Source organism: Lipotes vexillifer, unplaced genomic scaffold (assembly GCF_000442215.2).
Source record: "Lipotes vexillifer unplaced genomic scaffold, Lipotes_vexillifer_v1.1 scaffold252, whole genome shotgun sequence".
In the NCBI taxonomy this organism is placed as follows: Eukaryota; Metazoa; Chordata; class Mammalia; order Artiodactyla; family Lipotidae; genus Lipotes; species Lipotes vexillifer.
The window spans coordinates 1,862,354-1,883,629 of record NW_006773367.1 but is presented as its reverse complement, the minus strand read 5'-3'; the positions used below and the strand labels follow the sequence as shown (position 1 = coordinate 1,883,629).

At 44.4% G+C, this 21,276-nt stretch overlaps 1 protein-coding gene across 2 annotated transcripts in view; it reads right to left on the bottom strand.

Annotated features, from left to right (window-relative positions):
* Positions 1-1,177: 1,177 nt before the first annotated feature.
* Positions 1,178-21,276, bottom strand: part of AOPEP (aminopeptidase O (putative)) — a 318,679-nt gene continuing 298,580 nt past the window's right edge. For both annotated transcript variants that reach the window (XM_007448285.1, XM_007448286.1), the window contains 2 exons: positions 3,198-3,284; positions 1,178-1,318 (listed from right to left, as the gene is read on the bottom strand). In XM_007448285.1, coding sequence (XP_007448347.1) covers positions 1,178-1,318; positions 3,198-3,284 — 228 coding nt within the window. The remainder of the gene's footprint in view (positions 1,319-3,197; positions 3,285-21,276) is intronic.

The following is a 21,276-nucleotide window of genomic DNA, read 5'->3' as shown; positions in this document are numbered from 1 at the left end:
GAGGTTGGCAACACCTAACTGTGTAACCGTTCTGTGTTTTAAACTGGCCCGTCGTTGAACAGGCTCTGAAGCTGCCACAGGGGAGCTCTGGGGAAGCCTGCACATAGCTGCTCTGCTACGAGACACACAATCGTGGCAATATTTCCAGTACTTCCTCTCCTGGCCAACATGGCCCCTTAACTCTTCTGGAAGAACGGAATCGGACTTTAGAAAACCTTTCTCTCTTCAGTATTAGAGTTCTTTCAGATAAATAAGACAGTTAAACATATTAGACAGAAATGGTTTTTATAAGAGCAAAACATTAGAAGCAAACTAAATATCCCACAATAGGTTAAGAATATCAACATGAAATATTCAATATCCATTAAAATTATAGAGAAGCTATATTACATGAAAAATGCTTGAAATCGGATGCTAAGTTTTTAAAAAACACAAAATTAGACACACCCTATAATATCACGTAAAACCTTAAAGCAAACCAGAGTCAGAGGAATGACGTTAGACAAAAAAAAAAAAAAAACAACAACACTTACAATCCCACAGTTCTACTTACAAAACTTTATGTACCATTGCTAAATCACTTTTAGAATGCAGAAATCCACAGTTAAAAACTGCTGAAACGTGAACGTAACAGGTCAGTGCCAAGCACAATTAAAAGAGGAAGCAGTTTAAACATGTAGGACTCCCACTCGAGGTAACCTGCCCGCCTGCCAGCAGACACGCAATGTGGAGAAATTCAGGACACCGGGGAGGAAGGACCTGCCAGCCTCGCCCACCAGGCGGGGACAGCCCGAGGGACCGCAAGTTCTCACACGGCTGCTCACAGCTCAAGGTGTGGGGAGCCCGCCACACACCCCCGCCTCAACCTTCCCCTTGAAGGCTCACGGTTCCACGAGGCTCTCCAGTGCACCTTCTAACCGGCTCAGGATGTTCTCCTGCGAATTCCTTCCCCACAAATAACAAAACCGGAAGTGGCCAAAACGGCACCGAGGAAGGCTGTTCCGCCGGGGTGGGCGGCACGGGCTTTCCAGTGGCCGCTCGGCCAGACGAGGTGCCCCCGCACCCTAAGGGAAGCTGCCGGGGCCCTCAGCTCATCACCTGGCTTACTGGCTTACTTAGCTCCTAAGAGGAATCTCAGAGCCGAGCAATGAGAAAGGAAAGAGAGAGAATCACCTCTTTAAAATAACATCTCGGCCACCACCTCGGCTGAGGATCTGTCCATCTGCTCCTTGCTCAGCTCGAAGCACCTGCGGGCGAGATGCTGCTGCCGGGCATCCTCACTCACCATCAGCTCCCCGTAGAGGTAGATGCCCATGGCCTGTGGAAGGCACAGAGGCCAGAGAGCTGAAGAAAAGGCAATCATGTGTCCCCGCGCGCTTGAGTGCACAGTCTGTGCTTGTTCCGCACGGGCTTGCTGGTCTGGAAGTTACAACGACCCTAGAAAAGACAGACGGCTGAATAGCTGTACTTAAGGAACCTGCGGCTTTCGATCCCCTTCTCTTTCTTGTTCTTCTCGCTGCAACCCCCAAGGAATTCTTGGCTATCAGTTCCGTCGACAGACCCCGGTGGTTGAACTGACGACACTGCGAGCATTTCTCTAGTGATGGCTGACGAGGACAGGGAGGTTCCCATGGCGACTGAGCCCCGTGGAAACCCCCACAGCTGAAAGAAGCACCCCAGGCGCCGTGTGTATGTCACACAGACACAGGCCATCTTCCTAGGAAAGTTGTGTGCCTAGCACAGCCGGGGAACGAAGACCACCCCGTCACATGGCACCATGGGTGGGGAGAGCCATCGGGCCGCCCTGGAAGATGCCTGTTGCTCCAGCCCAGCCTGCCAGCTCCCTTCAACGGGCCCCACTACCGCGGCAAACACTGGCTCTTCTGTTTCGAGAACAATGACTCACATCTGCATTTTTCCTACAGTTTTAAAAACAGCCAGTTATGTTCTGGAAAACCAAAAGATCCACTTGGTTCCGCTTTCTCTCTTGTTCTAAGCTTAGTTATGCTACAGATTACGTTCTCCTGGAGCAAATTAAAAGAAGGATCTCAAATACAGAGCAAAAATGAAACCTCGGTGGTTAGGGGTTCAAAAATTCTTTCCTGAAAAAGCCGATGGTAATCCTTATTTGGCAAAGATCATGGTTCCAAATATACTGCGGTTAATTTTGGTTTTCAGAACAGGCCTTAAGCTGCTCTTACATTTTGTCCTTATACTCCCCTCAGTGTTTCCAAACACCTCTTGCTTCACTGTGCAAATGTGACATTTCTTCTGGTACAAAGTCGTGTATTTTTCTTTGCGGGAATAACGAGCCCTCACTTGCTGGCTGCCCCCTGTACTCAAAAGGCCTTCTCAAAAGTCCCTTTGTTGCCCCTACCCCAACTCTCCACCCCAACCGAAACATGGCTCCATTCTGTCAGCCCACAGCGCCCGGCAGAGAGCTCACTCAGAGGCATGCACTGGTCACGCCAAGAGGAACGAGCTGCAGCCAACTTCCCACAGCCGACAGAAGCCACGGCACATGCACCACCATGGACAGCCACGCTGGGGAACACGGTGTGGCGGGGTGCTGACCCCCATAGGCTGCGGCCCAGCAGAGGCGGCGAGGAAAACATCTTCCAACGGGTTCGTGCACGCACGTGCTTCCTGTGGGCTCCTTGCAAGGTGATCGCTTTCCCTGGTGAACAGTGAGGAAAGTTCTCACGGGAAGGAATCTCAGCACAGGGTTCCACTTGGTGTGGCAGGTGCAGATACAGACCAGACTGTCCCAGCCAGCTGGGGCTCTCCCAGTCTAATCTTCATACATACTTTAAGTGAGAGCCACTGAAGGCACAGGTACACACCACGGCATCACCAAGCCACAACGCTGACCTAATGAATCTGAGGTTCAAAGATGCAGAAAGCTCACGAGGTCTGCCCATGCTTCATTTGGTAATGGCAGTGGGCCACAGTTACGTCAAACCAAGGGAGCTTCTAAGGGACACGATTCAATGGGATACCAAGACAGAGGAAAAAAATCAGCTCAAAAGTTTGGTAGGTAAGCACCTAACAGCTCTAAAATTTAAAATCCTTGAGAACTGTTTAAATATTTGTTATTTAAATAGAGATGTCGACAACTTGGGTCCCTGTGTTACGTCTACTGCATAGTCAGGGGACAGCATGTGCAGGATCCCCATCTGCTGAAAACTGAAACTTACCTGATCCTCCTGAAGGAACCTCTCCACGTTTCTGTACGCTTTTGCGTATTTGTGCTTAACAACAAGTTCACACCATCGGTGGCGAACCTTAAGAAATGAGAAGATCCAGTAAGCAAAACACTGGTAGGTTTCCTTGGCCTAACAAGTTCAATAATGATGGAGAGCCTTTCCTGTTAGAAAAAGGTACTCTCTGAAGTGTATTAACGTTGTTGACGCTTTTAAATTTCATTTTAACTTCATTTCTTTTACAAAGGAAGGAACCATGAGGTTCCTTCATGAGGGGGGCTGCCAGTCAACTTTAGGGGAAGACGGTGCATGTTTCACTTAGGTATTTTGATGTTTTTAAAGACAATTTTGCAAGATAATAGATAAATGCAAAAGGTAACTGGGAAATTAAACACACATCCCCAGGCAGCCAGGCTGGTGCTCTGCCCTGCAGGATGCTGTCAACGAAGGTTTCCTTTATAAACCACAACTACTTAATTTCCTGCAATAACCGATTTGGTTGAGTGCTGGTGATTGCAACAATAAACACAGTAAAAGGAGGAAGACACTGCTCTCCACATTCCTGAGAGGCAAAGCACACCCTCTGAGGAGTTCAGGGTGCCTGCCGGAGGGGAAGGAAGGGGAGCAGCCCACCTTGACGCAGACAGATCCTGCCACATGCCCACGAGTGTGTGCTGCAGGTCTGCACGACCTACTGAAAACAGACAAGCTAAATGTGGGTGCCCTTTAGTAAAAATACGTGACAAAAGGTTTACAAGCAGGAATTTGCCAGGAAACCCTCCCCCAAACTATACAGACAATAGGGGAGCTGGATCCAGCACTGGCTGCGTCTGCGGTTAAGAGGCAGTCTCGCACCACCTCCCATCTCTAGGCACTTCAGACACATTCTTTACGTGGAGATTCTACCTACATTTGGTTTAAGACTTCAGTCCTGGGCCGTTTTCTACTGCATTAAAGCGCTCGCAATCCGGTGAGCAGTCCACCATTTTATATTCCATTATTGGTTCAACACTAGCCATACATGGAAGTGATTATGTGCATTTAAAAAATAAAAAAGCCTCCTTCCATCACTCTTTGTTTTTACTGCCTTTGAAAGAGGGAGACCCTTTATAGTAATCCATTTGTGGCAATAGTAAAATGTAAGCAATTTCAACATTTTGGCTGGGGCCCCTGTAAATTATATCATTACCCACTGACGGCCGGATCTCTTCTTTAATCCACCATAAATAGATTTACACACAAACAATTAGGAATGAAGTAAAGAAAAAATCTTCTGGAAAGAATCCTTCCCCTAAGCTACAGTGCACTCTGAGACACGAGGGGGTTCTGGTGGTGGGCCTTTGCTTACAGGCAGCCAGGCCCTTTGAACTTCTAAGAAAAGGATGCCAACAAACTTTTTACATTCATGAAGGAATTTCAGAGGCACAGGAAAATGAGCTAATAGCCTTGGATCATCACAGCAAAAGGGAAGCAGGTTGGGCTGGACAGGTCTTGGAAATCTTTCTACCTTCAACAAAATGTTCTCTTTCCTATATAGCCAATAGAAATTAACACCATAAAAGGGAAAGGGTAGCCCTTAAAATATCTGGAGCAGAAGAACAACTGAACAGAGCTCAGATACTGCACCAAACAGAACAACCAAATCCCCGCTCTCATGCTTTGGTTTGAGTACCAAAGGCCGAGCACTGGACAGAACCCACCAGTCCCATCCATGCACCAGTGGATGCGCTGCGTCTTTCTGCTTGTGAGCTCCGTGAGGACCCGGGCAGGTCAGTGTGGCCCGGTGGGATGTCCGCCATGCGGCACGAGAGTCAGGGGACTGGGGCCACCTGCTCTCACTTCTCACCACTGCACAGGGGGACAGCTGTACCAGCTTTTAGGAGAGACAAGTATAAGAGAACTCTTGTCAGCCTGACAGTGATCTAATGACTTAGATTTTGCAACCTGATCACACCAAGCCTTTGAAAAGGACAGTTGTTTATCGCTCCAAAACTTGGGGACACTATATTTTTTTAGACCTGATTTTGAGAATGGAGGTATTATTGGCCTCCCATTATTTTTCTCCCTGTGCTCTCCTTCATCTTATTTACACATACAGAAATAACAAAGCATAAATTAGGGTTTGTTTCCTAGTAGGATAAGGTCCACAGAGGGGCAAAAGGCAGGGTCGGTCCCACTACAACGACTGCAAGAAGATCCAGGAGCTGAGCTGAGTGAAAGAGGCTCTTTCACAACCAATATGAAGTCAGCATTTCCACTTCTCTTACTGTTAAAAATAGTTAGTTGTCACAATTAGTAAGAGATCTAGTTTTCTGACCCCTGAAGGCTAACATGGCATCCAGGAAATACAGACCAACCCCTCTCTCCATCTCCCAAAGAGCAGAAAAAACAACAAGCCTTTTCATTACAAAAGAATTAAACATAATTCAAAATTTCAATGACAGGATGTTTAAAAGACATCACAGAGATGCTGTGTGAGGCTGAGGGCCCAACAGATATCTCTTGCTTGTGCCCAGGGTTTTTACTTCTCTTTGCATTTCTTTGAGAAACAAAGAAAATTTTTATCTTTTACCCTCTAAACTGTCCAGGACCCACAATTCGCAAGGCCACTTGTCACACCTGGAATGGGGCTCTTCCCGAAAAGCTGGCAGCAAAATGACATTTGTCACAATTTCTCCCAGCAATATTTCCATGGTGGGCACTGATGGAATACCTCCTTTCTCCAGATCACTGAGAAACTTTAAAAAAAAAAAAAAAATTCCTGACAGAGGTCACCACACTTGTTATCTGGCTCCTTCCTCTGTTAATAATGGAGGAAAGTGAAGCTCCCGGTGCTGGGGAGCATCAGAGAATTCAGAAGCAGAGGCAGGTCTCTAAGAAGAAAGCTGTCTGTTCTGTAGATCTGCTCTTCTTTATTTTCTTATTAAGTAATTAGTTAACGGTGGTAGTGGTCACCTTGTCTTTTAACTTCCTCAGTGAGGTGAAAAGTAAACAAACCCCACCACATAAATACATCTGTGGGAACACCTGGGCCCAGCAGGCCTTCCACAAGCGTCTATGTCCTCTTGACTCCGTTCATATAGCGTCAGCGTTTCACGGGTGTATACATTACGCTAAAACCAATCAATACTTACACTTTGAATAGTCACATTATTCTGCAATGTCTCAAGAGAGAGAAAAAAATTTAATGACTTTTTCAACGGTAACTCAGATTCATAAAGTCATTCGAAACTCATGTTAGGAATCACCTGAAAGCCTCGAGCCAGCAAACCTCAGCCCTGAATTCCAGCAATGCGGTCACGCCACAGACAGGTAAGGGGCAAGGGCGAGGGAAGAGGGAGTGGGCAGAAAAAGAATAAGAAATCTCGAGAAAATCAGAAAAGGGACATTTCAGGAGTGGGAAGAGGCGGAGCTGCCCGTGGTGGCGAACAGCAGGGTCGGAGGACCTGGAGCACAGCACCCTCGTTCCAGCCGCCCCAGAGCGTGTGGTGTCGCGGGGCACTGGAAGCCTTGCCTCTGGAGCACGTGCCCATCTTTTCCTCACTGAGTCTTCAGTGCAGACAGCAGCTGGTCTGGCCCACCTCCTGCCAGGACAGGAGCACATCCACCACCCACACCACGCTGAAGGTTCCATAACACAAGCAAAGCATTTAGCAGTCCCTGGCACAGGAATGAGGGGGGGATGATGATGAAGAAAGGGAACGTGGGTCCCTGACTCTTGCCACAATGAAGATGTGCACACACAGGTGTGCACCCATTATACTCTGGTCCAACAAAAATTAGCTGGACTAATTCGAACACTTTTCAAAGTGTTCTGCTTAAGGGACATTGAACAGAAAAATGATATGGGTGGTTCCCTCAGTGCACAGGTAGGTTTTAAATTAGCAGTGCTAATTTACACCTTTGGAAATGAATTCCAGAAGTTTCCAGGTTTCCAAAGCCTCCATGAACAGAGGGTGAGGAGCACACGGATATCAATGCTCTCCCAGGAGTGCCCACTAATGCAATGGTTCTTTGGAGCTGGGTGCACATGGGAGGGTCTCAGAATTGGGGGCAGGAAGAAGGAAGGGTAACCTGCAGAAGCCCATTCATGTCAGACCCACGTTTGGTGATAGGACATTAAAACCCTCCTATAATTCATGCAACTGTAACTGCTCCAGGATGGGGGACCCCCGACCCACAGCAGGGACTCCACCGGGAGGATGGAGTGTATCGGTGGTAACAGGCCGGAGCCACCTGGGAGACCTGAGCAGACATGTGTCCTGGGTACACAAAACATATTTTGCACATGATATGTATACATGTGTATGTGTATGTGCGCACGCGCGCACACGCACACACACACACACATCGAAACAAAAGTTTCTTTTTAAATACTTTCCCTCACTATATGCAACTGCTGATAGTTACTGTTCTTCTTTCTTTATGCTGGCTGGCAACCTACTAAACTGATTTCATGACCCACTGGGTCCTGATCCAGAGCCGTCTCCCCAGGGCGGGGGCTAGAAGAGCCTCTGCCCCTGGGCTGCTGTGGGAACTGCCCCAGGTCCCTGCAGCAAGCGTTAGGATTGTGACTCCCACACAGTAAGTGCTTGTCTTCTTAGCAGGTGTAGCATGTTTCCGGCTTTCATTTCCACTTCAAATGTTCTGTTTCTTGAATTTATAAAAACTTGATAGTATCAACTCCAAGGAAAAGTTTGTTAACTGGTGAAAAGCGAAGGAGCAAGGTGCCTGTCAGGTGGGTGCTGAGAAGGGAAGGCACTGGCAGGGAGTGGGAAGTGGGAGGGAGAGGATGGGACCACACAGCCGAGGAAGAGCCGGCCTGCCCTGCGCCTACAGCCTCAGGACTCTGAGACACCAGCGCCAGCGGGAACCGCAGAGGAAGCAGGGCCTCCTTCAGGGAGGGGCCTCCTCGAGGCCTGGGCGAGCTGGTACTTACCATCCACCCTCGGGGAAGTATACCCAGGGGCCAGGCGCCTGGGAATTTTCCAAACCCGTCTGTAAAGACAGCCTTGCCCCAGCATCAGCTCCAGGCACATGGCACTTCTACCGTTTCAAGAACGTTATCACTACCCAAGAGGCCCAGGCGAACTGAACGACTTCTGGCCAGCCTCTCTGATTTCCAGCAGTGCTGGAAAAGCGGGACCTGCCTTGTAGGGTCAAACCACAGCTCAGATTCAGGGACAAGTCCCACGATCCACTGGGCACCTCTGTGATATAGCCACACGTACCTCTCATTTAGTTGTTCCCTCCTGGAAAAGGAAAGAAAAACTGCTAAAAGACCAGCCCCCCAATCTCTTCAATCTGAGAATTTTAATGCATCCAGAACCAACTCCTATTAAACTCTAGAACAGGGGTTGCCAATTTTTTCTGTGTCAAGGGCTATACACAGTGAGCATTTATGGCTTCTCACCCCATTTGCCCTTGTATCACAAGAGCAGCCCTAGAGAGCGTGGCTATCTTCAGATAAAACTTTATTTACCAAAAAAAGGGCAGTGGGCTGGACCAGCCAGCTCTAGTTTGCTGACCCTTGATCTGCAAAGGAAGCCCACGCCTTAGGCTGCCCAAGTGATGTGCTAACCCCCCCAAATCCACCAGCACGCCGCCAGAGAACACAGAGCTGGGAGGCCCTCACCAGCTGGCTCCGGCCAGCTTCTGCCCATTCTGCCAGGAAATCTAGGGTGTTCTTGAATGTGGGGACTTTTCTTTCCTCCGTGGACTGCACTCCTCTGTACCGAAAAACCTGCTCTGGCATTCGTTCGGAAACAGAGCACCTCTTGGCCTACAGCCCAGCATGAATGCAAGGCGCCACTTGTGGGTAGGGGATCCAACACTGAGGAAATGCAAACTTTAAGAAGAATAACCCCCTCCACCAGGTCACTCCCAATCTCCCTCGCTGACCAGACGCTTCCTCTGCACATCACTATACACCCCAGACCCTGTGTTCATTAACACTTTACAATTCTCAGTGCTCTTGTTATACCTTTTATCTCGTTTCTTTTCTTTTCTTTTTTTTTTTTTTTTTTTAGTGTGCTCTCCATGAAGCTACTTCAAAGAAAGAATTCTTACATGAGGATGCTCCCCCGCAAGCTGCTTATTACCTTATGGACTAATTTTCCAAAGGAGTTTTCAGACTTTCCTTAAACATGATTCTTCTTTTAATAAAAATGTAATCTGTAACTCCAGTACATATAAAGACATATTAGGGAGAAAAACATAACGTGGGTTATTCAAGCAGTTTAAATCAGTCTGGTAGAAAACATCTTAAATTAAACACTAAACTCCCTTGGTTGGGGGGTGTAGGGGGCTGGGTTCCTTTGAGGTGGAGTCTGCAAACCAGGGTCTTATAGAAGCCTAACTGTGCCTGAAGAGTAAGTGCAGTCACAGAGGCTGGGCAGACGCGCTGCAGGGTTAGACGAAACAGCTCAGCATTAACAGCTTGGCTAACACCCCAAACTTGGTTCTGCTAGCCACTGTGCCATCAACAAAGCACATTACACAGTCAAGGTCGGACTCAGAAAATCAGCTGGGTTGCTTCTGTCACTGCAAGCCTGGAGCCAGGGTTTGTTTTGGTGCATACTCACTGCCACGCTTGAAAAAGCACCTGTGGCTCCTGCACACAGCTGCTTCCCTTGCTTTATTTTTGAATAGTAAAAATTATAAACGGATAGCTTTACATATAAACAACATGGATATATTATTTTGTGTTTTTCCTTGTTCTCCATTTGCTGCCATTGGATTTACTAGCTTAGTGTGGCCCATATACTTTAACGTAATAACAACTGCAGGGCATCCCCTTATTAATATACTACAGTTCCATTAGTCTTTCAATCCTCTGACGATGCCAGAAAGTCCATTTCAATCAACTGTGTCCCAGAAAGTCCCAAAGTGTGTTAATAGCCTTTAGCTTTTTACCAAGAAGGCTATGAGGGGTCAAGTCAACAGAGGTCAAGGACATCTGCTGTGACACTAGATGGCACCGCCGTGGCCCCACCTCATCCAGCACACCCTAGGTTAGTGGAATGACCTGATATTGATATGTCCACATAACTCACCTCTTGGGTCCAGAATTCCTCAGCTCCACCTGCTTCCCCATGGGTCACTCTCTCAGAGCTGTGTCTTACATCCTCTCCAGCCCAATGTTCTTTGAAACTGCTGTCTCCTTATTCAGTAGTTTATGTCTTTACTAACAATAAAGTGCAAACTCAGCAAGAGCATGGGCCTTGGAGTCTTCAGGCTATCTCCAGGCCCTGTCTCAATGCCTGGCACATAAGTAGCTGCTTAATAAATGTTTCTGAATAAACGTACCATTTTAAAAAACTCAGAATGCTTTTCAGCTACTTTGAAATTATAATGCACAGCTGGAAGCTGTAAAATGCTTTAAAGAATGCCACCCATCCCATTTATGACAGGAAGCACTCCTCTTTTTAAGTCCTTTTGATTTCAGAATTTACTGTTGAAGGGGAAAAAAAAAATCTGTCCAGGGAACACGATCTGGGAAGCCCATTAAACCTCATTTTGAGTTCCATTTTATAATCTGTAAACAGAAAGACCAAGGCTCATGGCTTTTGTGAGTTAATAAGTCTAACACTGCAATAAACAAAACTACTTTTTAAATTTGTGTCCTTAAATTAGATTTAACGTTGCTTTAAAGTGGGTTTACTGCTGGTGAGGGAAGCCTGCCTGGCAGCCTGGGCGTGGGGAGGCCTTCCTAGTGCAGCTCCAGAACAGACAGCCTTTCCAGCAGGTATTTCGTTTAGGGGCATCTGTAACGGTCCAGGATGTCTCATCTACTCATTCTCATGAGAATAGATGAGAGCACAGTTGAATGTACAGCTGTCACAAGAAGATTTCCAACACTTCTCTTCTCCTTCTCTCTCTCACCTTACAGCTCCTTACTCCCAAAGGGCTGAGATCTTCACACTGTTTTAACTAAAGGGAATGAAAAGTTGCTCTGTGTACTGCCACAAAGCCAGGCTAGTAAACCCCCTTCGCCCTGAAGTTAAGACAACAAACGAGGCAGCGGAGGCTCTCAGCTCTTTTGCAAGGGCTCTTGCTAACCTTGCTTGAGTCAGACCCTAAAACTCTCTGCTCTATGTTAACTGGTTATAGCTGGTAATAACAGGTTTTACCAGTTATAACTAGAGCTGTGGCAACGTGCAAAACAGGGATCATCCAAACCTGCTATCGGGATCATCACACCAAGTGTGCACATGGAGAGTGATGGTGAGGATCAAAGGTGATGACAAACATCAAGTTTTATATGTTCTCTCAGGCAAATTCCAACCTTTCTTCCTTCTCCTATGTATATACTATTTCAATTAATGACATTAATGCTATTCAAGGCAGCTGGCTCCAAAAAGTAGACCTCAGTAGCCCATGTTGAGTCCACCCTGAAATACAGCACAGTGAGCCTTCCCGCCCTATCAAAACGGCACACTAAATGGCAAAACATTCCAATATGGAATTCCACCTCCTTTCCTCATTTCATTAACATACGACACATGGCCTTTGCTAAAAAAAGGACTTTTACTGTTGGCAGAAAACTGACCATGGGTTACTTCCTCTGAGAAGCTCTGAAGGGACACCCGTGTTTTCTCTCCATTTCCTCGGGGGGCCAACGTGACTGACTCCGGAGGGCCTCACCAAGTCTGCCAAAAAATGTTCGCTCCCTCCTGAAGGGGTTTCCCTATAGCTTTAGTTATCCAATCACCTTATCCTGTCATATACTAGTCACTCTATTCCAGAATACCTGGAGATCCAGGAAATGTCATTCTCCAAAAAAGTAAGTACTGGGTATTAAGGATGAAGTGCTGAATAAAACAGACAAGATCCTGCCCTCTTTGAGCTTACAGTTCAGTAGAAAGTCTAAGAAAAATCCAGTAAACAGGCAAAAGCAGACTCATGTTAGTGACAAACGCCCTGACAGGAGATAACAGGGTGCAATGAGGGCAATGGGAGTGACCCAGGGATGCAGTCAGGAGACTCCCTGAGAAAGGGCCACTCAAACTAAGAGACAAAGGAAGAAAAGACACCAACTGCTGAACGGGGCAGCCTAAGCTCAGTCATTTCCAGCCTTACCACATGTTCCATGAAAAAATTCAACCCTCCCTTCCCCGTTTCTTCTTAGTGGCTATTTCTTCCAATACCTTCCTTAAAGAAGCTAGAGAAACGAACTTTAAAAATTAAACCCGAAGACTTAAACGTAAGAGCTAAAACTATAAAACCCTTAGAAGAAAACACAGACATAAATCTTCTAGACATTGGATTAGGCACTGGTTTCCTAGATTTGACACCAAAAGCACAAGCAAAATAAGAAAATATGGGTGAATCAGACGGCTTCAAAATTAAAACGTCTGTGCCTCAAAGGACTCTTTCAAGAACGTGAAAAGACAACCTAAGAAAATGAGAGAATATTTTTGCAAATCATATACCTGATAAGGATCTTGTATCTAAAATATACAAACTATTATAATTCAATAATAAAAAGAAAAACCTGTTTAAAAATGGGCAAAAGATCTGACTAGGTATTTTTCCAAAGATGTATAAGTGGCCAATAAACAGATGAAAAGATGCTGACCATAATTAGTTAACAGGGAAATGAAAATCAAAACCACAACGAGAGGGGCCCCGTGGAGCGTCGATGCCTGGAAGAGGATGCTCTAGAGGAAGGGGTCCCTGTGGGAAGTTGCAACTCCCCTAGGACACTGCTCCACGCCTCAGCCACCTCCTACCGTGGCTTTCTTTCACAGCCACCCACTGTACTTTGTGTCTTGTCGCTCCCGAGTCATCTTACCTCCAGTTTTCCAGAAAATAATTCGGATTTTCCTGTTAACTCCTGTGCATTTCCAGTACTGCCGACAGAAGTAAACGCATGGATGGACAGGCTGAACAAAAATTCTGGAGGTTGGGAAGTTATGACCAACGCTAAGACCCAGCTCCACCCAATGGCCAGCAAGCTCCAGTGCTGGACGCCCCATGCCTAAGAACTAGCAAAACAGGAACACAACCCCATCCATTAGCAGAGAGGCTGCCCCAAATCATACTAAGTTCACAGACACCCCAAAACACACCACCGGATGCAGTCCTGCCCACCAGAAAGACAAGATCCAGCCCCACCGGCCAGAACACAGGCACCAGTCCACTCCACCAGGAAGCCTATACAAGCCACTGAAACAACCTTAACCACTGAGGGCAGACACCAAAAGCAATGGGAACTACGAACCTGCAGCCTGCGAAAAGGAGACCCCAAGCACGGTAAGTTAAGCAAAATGAGAAGACAAAGAAATGTGCAGCAGATGAAGGAGCAAGGTAAAAACCCACCAGACCAAACAAATGAAGAGGAAACAGGCAGTCTACCTGAAAAAGAACTCAGGGTAATGATAGTAAAGATGATGCAAAACTTTGGAAGTAGAATGGAGAAAATACAAGAAACCTTTAACAAGGACCTAGAAAAACTAAAGAGCAATCAATTATGAACAACACAATAAATGAAATTTAAAATTCTCTAGAAGGAATCAATAGCAGAATAACTGAGGCAGAAGAACGGATAAGTGACCTGGAAGATAAAATAGTGGAAATAACTACCACAGAGCAGAATAAAGAAAAAAGAATGAAAAGAACTGAGGACAGTCTCAGAGACCTCTGGGACAACATTAAACGCACCAACTTCCGAATTATAGGGGGGCCCATTAGAAGAGAGAAAGAAGGAGTCTGAGAAAATATTTGAAGATATTATAGTTGAAAACTTCCCTAATATGGAAAAGGAAACAGTCAAGCAAGTCCAGGAAGCTCAGAGAGTCCCACGCAGGACAAATCCAAGGAGAAACACGCCAAGACACATGTTAATCAAACTATCAAAACTTAAATACAAAGAAAACATATTAAAAGCAGCAAGGGAAAAGCAACAAATAACATACAAGGGAATCCCCATAAGGTTAACAGCTGATCTTTCAGCAGAAACTCTGCAAGCCAGAAGGCAGTGGCAGGACATATTTAAAGTGATGAAAGGGAAAAACCTGCAACCAAGATTACTCTACCCAGCAAGGCTCTCATTCAGATTCGATGGAGAAATTAAAACCTTTACAGACAAGCAAAAGTTAAGAGAATTCAGCACCACCAAACCAGCTTTACAACAAATGCTAAAGGAACTTCTCTAGGCAGGAAACACAAGAGAAGGAAAAGACCTGCAAAAACAAACCCAAAACAATTTAAGAAAATGGTAACACAAACATACATATCAATAATTACCTTAAATGTAAATAGATTACCATTTGGTCTTGTGTTCAACCAAAAGACACAGACTGGCTGAATGGATACAAAAACAAGACCCATATATATGCTGTCTACAAGAGACCCACTTCAGACCTAGGGACACATACAGACTGAAAGTGAGGGGATGGAAAAAGATATTCCATGCAAATGGAAATCAAAAGAAAGCTGGAGTAGCAATTCTCATATCAGACAAAACAGACTTTAAAATAAAGACTGTTACAAGAGACAAAGAAGGACACTACATAACGATCAAAGGATCAAACCAAGAAGAGGATATAACACTTGTAAATATTTATGCACCCAACAAAGAAGCATCACAATACATAAGGCAAATGCTAACAGGCATAAAAGGGGAAACTGACAGTAACACAATCATAGTAGGGGACTTTAACACCCCACTTTCACCAATGCACAGATCATCCAAAATGAAAATAAATAAGGAAACACAAGCTTTAAATGACACATTAGACAAGATGGACTTAAATGATATTTATAGGACACTCCATCCAAAAGCAACCGAATACACTTTCTTCTCAAGTGCTCATGAGGATTCTCCAGGATAGATCTATCCTATTCTACAGGATAGATCACATCTTGGGTCACAAATCAAGCCTTGGTAAATTTAAGAAAACTGAAATCGTATCAAGTATCTTTTCTGACCACAACGCTATGAAACTAGGTATCAATTACAGGAAAAAAAACTGTAAAAAACACAGAAGCATGGAGGCTAAACAATACGCTACTAAATAACCAAGAGATCACTGAAGAAATCAAAGAGCAAATCAAAAACTACCTAGAAACAAATGACAATGAAAACACGACGACCCAAAACCTATGGGACGCAGCAAAAGCAGTTCTAAGAGGGAAGTTTATAGCAATACAATCCTACCTCAAGAAACAAGAAAAATCTCAAACAGACAACCTAACCTTACACCTAAAGCAGTTAGAGAAAGAAAAACAAACAAAAAAAACCCCAAAGTTAGCAGAAGGAAAGAAATCATAAAGATCAGATCAGAAATAAATGAAAAAGAAATGAAGGAAACAACAGCAAAGACCAATGAAACTAAAAGCTGGTTCTTTGAGAAGATAAACAAAACTGATAAACCATCAGCCAGACTCATCAAGAAAAAAAGGGAGAAGACTCAGATCAACAGAATTAGAAATGAAAAAGGAGAAGGAACAACTGACACTGCAGAGATACAAAGGGTCATGAGAGATTACTACAAGCAACTCTACACCAATAAAATGGACAACCTGGAAGAAATGGACACATTCTTAGAAAAGTACAACATTCCTAGACTGAACCAGGAAGAAACAGAAAATGTAAACAGACCAATCACAAGCACTGAAATTGAAACTGTGATTAAAAATCTTCCAACAAACAAAAGCCCAGGACCAGATGGCTTCACAGGCGAATTCTATCAAACATTTAGAGAAGAGCTCACACCTGTCCTTCTCAAACTCTTCCAAAATATAGCAGAGGGAGGAACACTCCCAAACTCATTCTACGAGGCCACCATCACCCTGATGCCAAAACCAGACGAAGATGTCACAAAATAAAGTAAGCTATAGGCCAATATCACTGATGAACATAGATGCAAAAATCCTCAACAAAATACTAGGAAACAGAATCCAACAGCACATTAAAAGGCTCATACACCATGATCAAGTGTGGTTTATCCCAGGAATGCAAGGAATCTTCAATATATGCAAATCAATCAATGTGATAAATGATACCAGAAGACTGAAGGAGAAAAACCATACGATCATCTCAACAGATGCAGAAAAGGTTTTCGACAAATATCCACACCCATTTATGATAAAAACCCTCCAGAAAGTAGGCAGAGAGGGAACCTACCGCAACATAATAAAGGCCATATGTGACAAACCCACAGCCCACATCATCCTCAATGGTGAAAAGCTGAAACCATTTCCTCTAAGATCAGGAACAAGACAAGGGTGCCCACTCTCACCACTATTATTCAACATAGTTTTGCAAGTTTCAGCCACACCAATCAGAGAAGAAAAGGAAATAAAAGGAATCCAAATCGGAAAAGAAGAAGTAAAGCTGTCACTGTTCGCAGATGACAGGATACTATACATAGAGAATCCTAAAGATGCTACCAGAAAACTACTAGAGCTAATCAATGAATTTGGTAAAGTGGCAGGATACAAAATTAATGCACAGAAATCTCTGGTATTCCTACACACTAATAAAGAAAAATCTGAAAGAGAAATTAAGGAAACACTCCCATTTACCATGGCAACAAAAAGAACAGAATACCTAGGAATAAACCTACCTAAGGAGACAAAAGATCTGTATGCAGAAAACACTGATGAAAGAAATTAACGATGATACAGATGGAGAGATATACCACATTCTTAGATTGGAAGAATCAACACTGTGAAAATGACTATACTACCCAAAGCAATCTATGGATTCAATGCAAACCCTATGAAACTACCAATGGCATTTTTCACACAACTAGAACAAAAAATTTCACAATTTGTATGGAAACACAAAAGACCCCGAATAGTCTAAGCAATCCTGAAAAAAGAAAAACGGAGCTGGAGGAATCAGGCTCCCAGACTTCAGACTATATTACAAAGCTACAGTAATCAAGACAGTATGGTACTGGCACAAAAACAGAAATATAGATCAATGGAACAGGACACAAAGCCCAGAGATAAACCCACGCACAAATGGTCACCTTATCTTTGATAAAGGAGGCAAGAATACACAAGGGAGAAAAGACAGCCTCTTCAATAAGTGGTGCTGGGAAAACTGGACAGCTACATGTAAAAGAATGAAATTAGAACACTCCCTAACACCACACACAAAAATAAACTCAAAATGGCTTAAAGACCTAAATGTAAGGCCAGACACTATAAAACTCTTAGAGGAAAACATAGGCAGAACACTCTATGACACAAATCACGGCAAGATCCTTTCTGACCCACCTCCTAGAGAAGAAATGGAAATAAAGACAAAAATAAACAAATGGGACCTAATGAAACTTCAAAGCTTTTGCACAGCAAAGGAAACCATAAGCAAGACGAAAAGACAACCCTCAGAATGGGAGAAAATATCTGCAAATGAAGCAACTGACAAAGGATTAATCTCCAAAATATACAAGCAGCTCACACAGCTCAATATCAAAAAGACAGACAACCCAATCCAAAAATGGGCAGAAGACCTAAATAGACATTTCTCTAAAGAAGATATACAGATTGCCAACAAACACATGAAAGGATGCTCAACATCACTAATCATTAGAGAAATGCAAATCAAAACTACAGAGAGGTTTCACCTCACATCGGTCAGAATGGCCATCATCAAAAAATCTACAAACAGTAAATGCTGGAGAGGGTGTGGAGAAAAGGGAACCCTCCTGCACTGTTGGTGGGAATGTAAATTGATACAGCCACTATGGAGAACAGTATGGAGGTTCCTTAAAAAACTAAAAACAGAACTACCATATGACCCAGCAATCCCACTACTGGGCATATACCCAGAGAACACCATAATTCAAGGAGACATGTACCACAGTGTTCACTGCAGCACTATTTGCAATAGCCAGGACATGGAAGCAACCTAAGGGTCCACTGACAGATGAATGGATAAAGAAGATGTGGCACATATATACAACGGAATATTTCTCAGCCATAAAAAGAAACGAAGTTGAGTTATTTGTAGCGAGGTGGATGGACCTAGATAGTCTGTTATACACAGTGAAGTCAGTCAGAAAGAGGAAAACAAATACCATATCCTAATACATATATATGGAATCTTAAAAAAAAAAAAAAAAAGGTTCTCATGAACCTCAGGGCAGGACAGGAATAGAGACGCAGACGTGGAGAATGGACTTGAGGACATGGGGAGGGGGAAGGGTAAGCTGGGACGAAGTGAAAGAGTGGCATGGACATATATACACTAGCAAATGTAAAATAGATAGCTAGTGGGAAGCAGCTGCACAGCAGAGGGAGATCAGCTCGGTGCTTTGTGACCACCTAGAGCGGTGGGATAGGGAAGGTGGGAGGGAGACGCAAGAGGGAGGGGATATGGGGATACATGTATACATATAGCTGATTCACTTTGTTATACAGCAGAAACGAACACAACATTGTAAAGCAATTATACCCCAATAAAGGTGTTTAAGGGTTTCCCTGGTGGCACAGTGGTTGAGAGTCTGCCTGTCGACGCAGGGGACACGGGTTCGTGCCCCGGTCCGGGAGGATCCCACATGCCGCGGAGCGGCTGGGCCCGTGAGCCATGGCCGCTGAGCCTGCGCGTCGGGATCCTGTGCTCCGCAATGAGAGAGGCCACAACAGCGAGAGGCCCGCGTACCGAAAAAAAAAAAAAAAAAAAAAAAAAAAGTTTAAAAACAAAAAAACAAAAAACCACAATGAGATAGGTCTTCACACCCAGTAGGATGGCTAAAATGAAAGCCAGATAATAACAAATATTGACAAGGATGAAGAAACACTGGAACCCTCATACACTGCTGGTAAAGACGTAAAATGGTGCTCTGGAAAACAGTCTGGCAGTTCCTTAAAAAGTCAAACAAACTAACCATATAAGCCAGCAATTCTACTCCTTAGGTATAAGTCCGAAAAGAAGTGAAAATTTACATCCACACAAAACACTGCACCCAAATGTTCATAGCAGCATTACACATACAGCCACAAAATCCAAATGTCTATCAGCTGATGAACAGTTAAACAAGTGGTGTTTACTCATACCATCACAAGTATTTGGAAATAAAAAGCAAACAAGTATTGATACGTGCAAAACATGGATGATTCCTGAAGACAGTATGCTAAGTGAAAAGAAGCCATTCACAAAAGGTGTATGTGATCCCATTTACATGAAAGTCCAGAGTAAGCAAATCTGTAGACACAGAAAGATTAGTCTGGCTGCCAAGGACTGGAGTGGGGGGGGGAGATGGGAACAACAACTAAAGGGTACAGGGTTTCTTTGCGATCGGATGATGAACACATTCTACAATTGACTGTGGTGATGGTTACACAGCTGCGTGAATACATACTAAAAACTACCGTTGTGCACTTCGAAATGGGTGAATTGTATGGTATATGAATTACTTCTCAAAAAAAGTTGGTATTAAAAACAAGCCTAGAGTCAAGCTGGGGAAGGCTGTTTCAGGAAATGGTACTACTCTATGCAGTCAATTCCTGAGGAGACCACCTGCTGTCCTGACAGTGGAGCCAGGGGGACAAGCCTGCTCTGGGCTGCTGCTGGCTGGCTGGCTGCTCTCCCCAGTGCCTGCAGATTTCCACACTCAGCGTGGTCATCTGCTCCTACCCACAGATCAGTTGGTCTATGGAACACAATTCCATGTGGTTCAAAGCTGCAGTAACATGTAGACTAAGTAGCTTTAAAAATCATTTTTAGGGCTTCCCTGGTGGCACAGTGGCTGAGGGTCCGCCTGCTGATGCAGGGGACACAGGTTCGTGCCCCGGTCCGGGAAGATCCCACATGCCACGGAGCGGCTGGGCCCGTGAGCCATGGCCGCTGAGCCTACGCGTCCGGAGCCTGTGCTCCGCAACGGAAGAGGCCACAACAGTGAGAGGCCCGTGTACCATTACTAAAAAAATAATAATAATAATAATAATAATAATATTAAAAATATCACTTTTAGTGCCACCCCATAAAGTCTGCTGATCTTTAAATTTCATGCCCTGACAAACACAAAATACCATCATTTGCACATAAACAGGGGTCCTTCCATTTTTAAAAACAATTTGAATTCAATACAATTGTTTTCTCTTTGCTATCAGGTACCAGCACAAACATTCGCCCATAAGAGGCATAAGCTGCCAGGGAATGCTGTAGGATCTATGGAGCACCGCCTCCTCCCTCAAGGGCAGGTTCAGGGACCATACTAAGGCCACTGACGCTGTGGGAGGCTCCCACACACTACAGGAAGAGCTCATTTTATCTACAGCCTGAAGGTTCCACAGCTTGAAGGCCAGAGAGAGCGAACTCTCAAATCCTGGTGTACCATGGAACTAGAGAGCAAAGGAGGTGCACTGGAAAGGCACCAGAGGGAAGAAGAGCCATCTGGAGAGGTATTTTGGCAAAAGTGAGCCCTCTATTTCAAGGCACTGAAGGCAAACTTTACATGGGAATGAGACTATAACTGTGAAAGAAAATGGCAGTGGCTCACAGACAACTGTGTGCTTTTTTGGGGGGTGGATTTCAGTACAGAAATCTAACACAAAAATATATAAACTATTGATGGAGGTATAAAGAACCTAGAAACACCAATAAAACCCCACATGTTGATTTTACTCACAACAACATTAAAGACAAAAGGAATAGGCGATGTAGCTGGGTTTGGGGCACTATCGAAAGAAGAGTGTCAGGGCAATGTTATTTATTAACCCAGAAAATGTGTATATCTCCACATCTTTCTGAGAAAATCTGTACAGACTTGGGGGGGGGGGAACATACACAGATGGCAAGAGGTGATAATGCCCCTTAAATCTCCAAATATCTATACAGTAGGACGTGCTGCTAAGTACATGGAAGAAAGAATGGCGAAGAATAAGCAAGCAGGGACTTTTCTAATAAAGTCTGGCTGAACCTGTAGCTAAAAAAGCCCGCCGTTAAATGCTCTTTTCCTCTTTTATTTAACAGATAAATTCTAAATGTTTTGACTGATTATAATTGTTTACTTAAAAGGTCTTTTCAGAAAAATTAGGCAGATTATGCCACCAGTGGTTCATTTTTTTCTTTAAACAAACATCTGATCAGCCGCAATGTCCTGTAACAATT